The sequence below is a fragment of the Anopheles coluzzii genome, chromosome 3 (assembly GCF_943734685.1).
Source record: "Anopheles coluzzii chromosome 3, AcolN3, whole genome shotgun sequence".
NCBI classification, from domain to species: domain Eukaryota; kingdom Metazoa; phylum Arthropoda; class Insecta; order Diptera; family Culicidae; genus Anopheles; species Anopheles coluzzii.
In genome coordinates this window covers 56866248-56872704 of record NC_064671.1, presented here as the reverse complement: position 1 = coordinate 56872704, position 6457 = coordinate 56866248, and the positions used below count along the sequence as shown (strand labels likewise).

Sequence of the window (6457 nt, the reverse complement as noted above, 5' to 3'; positions counted from 1 at the left end):
ATGCCGGACGTGGCAATGGCGGACAGCACCTTTAACAGTCCGGGGCAAATCGACATCGTCATCGGAGGCGATACGTTCCGGGAGCTCCACACCGGTCGCAAGCGCTCTATCGGTAGAGGCAAACCGTGGCTGGTCGAAACCCATTTTGGTTGGGTTGTCACCGGCAACACTCATCATTCGTCCATCGGTCCGCGGCTGTGCCATCTATCTGCATACGACACTCCACTGGAGGAGACCATGCAGCGGTTCTGGGAGAGTGAAACCATAGCCGAGGATCCTGTGCTATCGGTTGAGGAGAATACTTGCGAGAAGCATTTCGCAGCAACAACTGTTCGCAACTCAAGTGGAAGGTATGTCGTTAGTTTGCCATTTAATTCCAAACCCTAATATCGTTTTAGGAAAGGCGAAGGAAATAGCCGATCGCAGACTGCGTTGTATCGAACGGCGGTTGAACACCAATGCTAAAATGAAAGAAGAGTATGTGAAATTTATGAGATAATATGAGCATTTGGGGCATATGAAGCGGCTTACCAGTCCTGCTAACGATTCGGTAGAGCATTACTACCTCCCACATCACGCTGTCGTTAAAGAGTCAAGCACAACCACGAAGGTGCGTGTCGTGTTCGATGCATCCTATAAGACTTCGAGTGGTTACTCATTGAACGATAAACTCTTAGTGGGACCAGTCGTTCAAGACGATCTTTTATCGATCATCCTTCGGTTTCGTTCTCGTGCCATTGCTCTCACTGCAGACGTAGAGAAGATGTATTGGCAAATTTTACATAGCCCTCATCCGGTACAGAGAACATCCTGCAGATCCTATATCGACTTTTGAGCTACAAACGGTTACGTACGGCACAGCCTCTGCTCCATTTTTGGCAACCAGGACCCTAAAACAGATTGCTCTTGACCACAAGGAAGAGTATCCTTTGGCAATGAACGCGGTCATGAACGATTTTTACGTAGATGATTTGCTAATGGGTACCGACGATTTGTCCGAAGCAATCGTTATACAAAGGCAAATCTCAGACATGCTAAATTCAGCTGGTTTCACGCTAAAGAAATGGGCATCGAACCGCACCGAAGCATTGCAGAACGTTTCTTCAGAAGATGTGGCGGTACAACTCACGCATGCGTGGAAGAGCTCGAAACAAGTATCCACGTTAGGCATCGTTTGGGAACCGGCAACTGATACACTACGGTTTCGTATTGAGATACCACCTACAACACCCAGCATAACTAAAAGGCTAATTTTATCTTATATCGCCAAAATATTTGATCCCCTCGGGTTACTGGTCCCAACGATCATCATCGCAAAGATGTTCATGCAGCAACTATGGGCTCTCAAGATTAATGGAAAGGCATATGACTGGGACAGCGAGCTACCATCGCACTTACAGCATGAATGGTCGAAATTTCACTCTACACTATCTTCACTACGCAATTTGACAGTCCCACGGTACATATCGCAATGCACGGCAACAAGTCTGCAAATTAATATCATACGCATCACAACTAGCATATGGTGCTTGTTGCTACATTCGGGCTGAAGGCATGGAAGGAGTCACCGTGCAGCTGCTAACAGCCAAGTCAAAGGTCGTTGCGTTATCCAATTCACATTCCATAGCTCGATTGGAATTATGTGCAGCGCGACTAGCCACACTCCTTTACGAGAAAGTCCAGCAATCACTGCAAATTTCTGCTACCACCATCTGTTGGACCGATTCCATGACTGTCCTTCACTGGCTGAATTCAGCACCAAATCGATGGAAGCCCTTCGTTGCAAACAGGGTTGCAAAAATTCAGCAAACGGCTGGAATACAATGCTGGAAGCATGTGCCAGGCTCGGACAATCCAGCAGATGACATTTCGCGAGGCTTAACTCCGGAAAAGTTGCTAGTGTGTGAGCGCTGGTGGCACGGGCCACATTGGTTAGTGTTCCCAGCACGTCAGGGCAATTAACCCGTAACGGTGCTCTCGTCGAAGCGAGGACGATTGGAAGCAACTCTGATCCTTTCGATCCCAAAGCCAACCAAATAAATAAGGCTTATTTCATTGGCTGTGAGAAGTTCAATTTATTGCTCATTTTTAATTCGCGAACCCTTCTCGCAACGCGTGCTATTGTAGCGATGCGTAATTTACACTTACGTGAGAAGGCCGGCCTAACATTTTTCCTTACTTCCTAAACTAACTTAATTTCCTAATTAAATAATTAAACCTAAAATTCTACCTTACTAATCCTTAAATAATTATATGACCCAACTTCTATTCTTGCTATGCTATGCTACATAATTCGATTCATTTCTTGCTATTAATTAATCCAAATTAATCCTAACGCTCCTACGCTTATCCCTTATTACTTCCTATGCTCTCTATTGTCGCTTACTTCCGTAAGCAAGATAGGATACGCTTACGCGCGCATCTCGGGCATTGCTCTTCCGAAAAGAGCAATTCGAGAGCGGCGCGCCGTTGAACCGATCCTAGCCGTTCGCTCATTCCTAGCTTGCCCTCTCCTTCTAACATGCCATTCGGCCACGTTTAGCCTCTCTCTCTCATCCTAGCCTCCTGAGAGTGGCACATCGTTAGACCAGAGGAGTCAAACTAGTAGGGGGTGGCGAACCACTACCGGGCTAGTACAAATATTATATTTTCGTCAGCGACATTCTTTCCCCTGTAATTCCTCGTAGAGGGGTTACATTACTAAGCTGACGAAACTATGATTTTGTAATTTATTCCTCCCTACGAACTTCTAACCTAGCTACCTTCACCGCTGGACGCTTCAGTGTTGTTTTACCTACTTTTATTGTTACTGAACGAACTTGTTTATCGTGCCCTTCGTGAATTTCCGTGACTATTCCCTTAAACCATTTTCCGCGGGTCTGCTCATCAGGGAATGTTACAATATCGTTTACGCGTAGTGGCTTCACCGGACTCAACCATTTTTCTCTCTTGACTAGTCGAGGTAGAAATTCCTTTATCCACCTAGACCAATATTGTTGAGCGATATATTGCGATTTCTTCCACCCTCTCTTTAGTGCATCGGTATCCGTTATGTTACCCTGAGTAGGTTCCGCTTCTCCAGAACACCCAATTAAAAAATGGCTCGGAGTGAGGGGTTCGTCATCCTCGTGATCGAGGGGGATGTGGGTTAGAGGTCTATTATTTATCATAAATTCGATCTCTATCAGAGCACTTCTTAAAATATGCTCAGGGTATGGCTCATGACTAATCGAAAGCAGACTCTTCACTTCTTGTACCAATTGACGTCTGACGTCTAACTGCTCGGTCGCTTATCGCTGTGCTCCGCGTTTTTCCAAAAATATTTAAGTGTATTTTCTAACGTACCCAGTTAATACTCGTTCAACTGACTACCAAACTGCTTCCTGTTACTGTTGCGCGTTAGTGTGTTATTTCATTGACCCACGACTGTGTATTAACGTTTTTAATCCGGGTTAACGGTGGTGTGATCAAAACCGCACATAATTTCGCGATGGCGGCTATCTGTTTCGCGTGTGCTGTGTCACTGGATGCTGCCGACTGTATCGTCGGCTGTGCGTACTGTGAGGCTACTTTTCACCGCGGTTGTTGCAGGCTGCCTTCCGAGCTGATTGATGCGGTCCTGACTCACATCGATCTGCACTGGAGCTGCACTGGGTGCACCAATATCCTGAAAAATCCGCGCTGCCGATCAGTCAAAGAGATCGGGGCTCAGGTCGGTTTTCAAGCTGCTCTCACCTCAACTGTTGCGGCTGTGGGGAAGCTTATTGAACCGATTATCGCCGAGGTGCGCAGTGGATTTACTCTACTGCAAAATGCACCCATACCTCAGCTTTGCAATACCGATCCTCGGCCCGTTGCGGGTAGAAAGCGGCGGCGTATCATCGAGGATTCTATGTCCCCTGATGTCAACAAAAACGTAAACATTCGTCAAAATAACATGTTTGCAGCGTCATCGCCAAGCGCGTACACTAACACTACAGTCGGCATCCCACCCTCGTCTACGCTACCGGAAGAACTCATGGGAACCGATTCGCTATCGTCACCGCTTCGAGCAGCATTTCCCCAGCCGGCCACAGACAGAATATGGATCCGACTATCTCGCTTGTCCACTGCCGTCACCGTGGAGCAAGTGGTCGCTTCTGTGAAACGCCGTTTAGCCACCGATGACGTCCTAGCATACTGCTTGCTGAGGAAGGGAGTCAGTGTTGACAGCGTAAACTGGCTTTCTTTCAAAGTGAGAGTACCGGCCGCCCTTCGTGACGCAGCACTCGCCCCATCGTCCTGGCCTGTCGGTATTGGTGTACGTGAATTTGTACAATCCCGTCAACGAGAGCATGGACACTCATCGTCACCAATCACCATCAAACACCGTTCTCTCACACGCACACCTGTTGTCATCGATCGCCGATCGATGCCTCGCACACCAACATCCACTGTCTATCACGCACCGGCACACGCATCAACTTCACAGGCTCAAACACTAACATCACCACAATTGGGAGAACACACGCTGAACGACACTACTCATGGTCCTAATTCAACACTCATTGACGGCCCGCTTTTAATTCGCCGCACTTCCAACACCAACTTACAACAGACCACACTTGACCGTTTCTTTCACGAATAGACGAACCTCTGTTAAGTCTGCACAAACACCTACCTGTTATGTTCCTGCTGCTAATGCGCTTCGCACTGCCCGTTCCACTGCCTCTGTTTACTATCAAAACGTGCGGGGACTGCGCACGAAGGTCGATGAGTTTCGCTTGTCGGTGTTGGAATCCAATTTCGATGTAATAGTGCTTACGGAAACCTGGCTCGATCCTAGTCTACCTTCGGCTTTGCTGTTTGACGATAGCTTCCGAGTCTACCGATGCGATCGTAGTGTTGACAACAGTACATGTTCCCGCGGTGGAGGTGTGTTGATTGCGTGCTCTCAGTCTCTGACGTCACGGGAGCACACAACGGTGCATCCATCGCTTGAGCTAGTGTGCGTTATAATACAACTAGGCAATTCCCGACTATTCATCATTGCTGCATACCTCCCGCCTAGACTTGCCGCAAATGCTGCCACGCTCCGTGAAATCGAAAATTGCATTCGCTCATTATGCTCAACTATGCATCCCGGAGACGGTTTACTCCTGTTAGGAGACTTCAACCAACCTCTCGTCTCCTGGTCAGCCGCTCAGCATGATCCGGATTTGCCATTTCTGCATTATGAGCCACGTACGCGATCGGCTCTCTCCGCTCTGTTTATGGACGAGATGCATCATAGCGGACTCTTCCAGATCAATGGTCATCTTAACACCAGCGGACGCGTCTTAGACCTGGTGTTTGCAAATAATGCTGTTGCTTCTGTTTGCCTTCCGCTTGAACTTTGCCTCACCCCGCTGTTAGCAATTGACACCTATCACCCGGCGCTTGAGTTGGCCATCCCGCTACCACGAGAGGAATCAGCCGTTCCTGCGCTAACATCACGCCTTGACTACGCGCGGACGGACTTTAACAGGCTCCTGCCGATGATCGCCTCGTTCGCGAATGTCTTCGATTGTTCCCATTACGCCACTCTTGACCTCGCTGTGAAAGATTTTGAGCGGTTCATGTTGCAAGCCCTGAATGAATGCACGCCGGTGAAACGACCTAAACGAGGCCCCCCTTGGGGTGACAGAACGCTGCGCAGGCTCAAAACGGCTAAAGCTGCCGCGTATCGCGATTATTTGTTGCGTAGGTGTCCCGCTGCATTGCGCAACTATAACACTGCGCACTCTCTCTATCGGCGCTATAACAGGTTCCGCTACCTGGGGCACGTACGGCGTACGGTTTTGCGCTGCCGCGGCAATTCACGAGTACTGTGGAACTTCGCAAACAATCGTCGGAAATCCTCTGGTTTTCCTAGCTCCGTCAGTTACAACGGGCGCAACGGCAACAATCCGTCTGCTGTATGTGATATTTTTGCCTCGCGCTTTGCCGCCACCTTCCTTCCAGCTGTAACTGATGAGAGGCAGATAGCCGACGCATTATCAAACGTACCGGTGGATGCTATGGCCCCAAACTTGCCGATCATCGATGAGTATTCAGTCTCGAAAGCGATTGACAGGCTGAAATCTTCGTTTGCTCCAGGGCCTGACGGGATCCCGGCTTCCACGCTTAAGCGTTGCGGCACCACCATCGCGCCTATCCTGGCCTCGATTTTTCGCGACTCGCTGCGTTCGGGCATCTATCCTGCCTGCTGGAAAACTTCGTGGCTTGTTCCAGTGCACAAAAAGGGGGACAAATCAAATGCATGTAATTACCGTGGCATTACATCGCTTTGTGCCTGCGCTAAGGTCTTCGAGCTCCTGGTGTACGAACCTCTCCTCGCAGCTGCCTCGAACTACATTAGCACAGCTCAACATGGATTTGTCCCTCAGCGTTCAACCACCACCAACCTGGTTGAGTTCGTTAGCCTCTGCCACAGGAC

The 6457-nt window shown here is 48.9% G+C and overlaps 1 protein-coding gene across 1 annotated transcript; it reads left to right on the top strand.

Annotated features, from left to right (window-relative positions):
* On the top strand, positions 1–6234 carry LOC125907319 (uncharacterized). Its single transcript, XM_049608932.1, has 3 exons — positions 1–350; positions 887–1118; positions 3404–6234. The coding sequence occupies exons 1-3, from the start codon at positions 1–3 to the stop codon at positions 4625–4627; spliced, it is 1806 nt and encodes a 601-aa protein (XP_049464889.1). The 3' UTR covers positions 4628–6234.
* Positions 6235–6457: the final 223 nt, after the last annotated feature.

Coding starts and splice junctions, on each gene's coding strand:
- LOC125907319 (XM_049608932.1), top strand. CDS start 1: ATGCCGGACGTGGCAATGGCGGACAGCACCTTTAACAGTCCGGGGCAA. Junction 351..886: donor GTTCGCAACTCAAGTGGAAG/GTATGTCGTTAG, acceptor TTTGGCAACCAG/GACCCTAAAACAGATTGCTC. Junction 1,119..3,403: donor TTTCTTCAGAAGATGTGGCG/GTACAACTCACG, acceptor GTTGCGCGTTAG/TGTGTTATTTCATTGACCCA.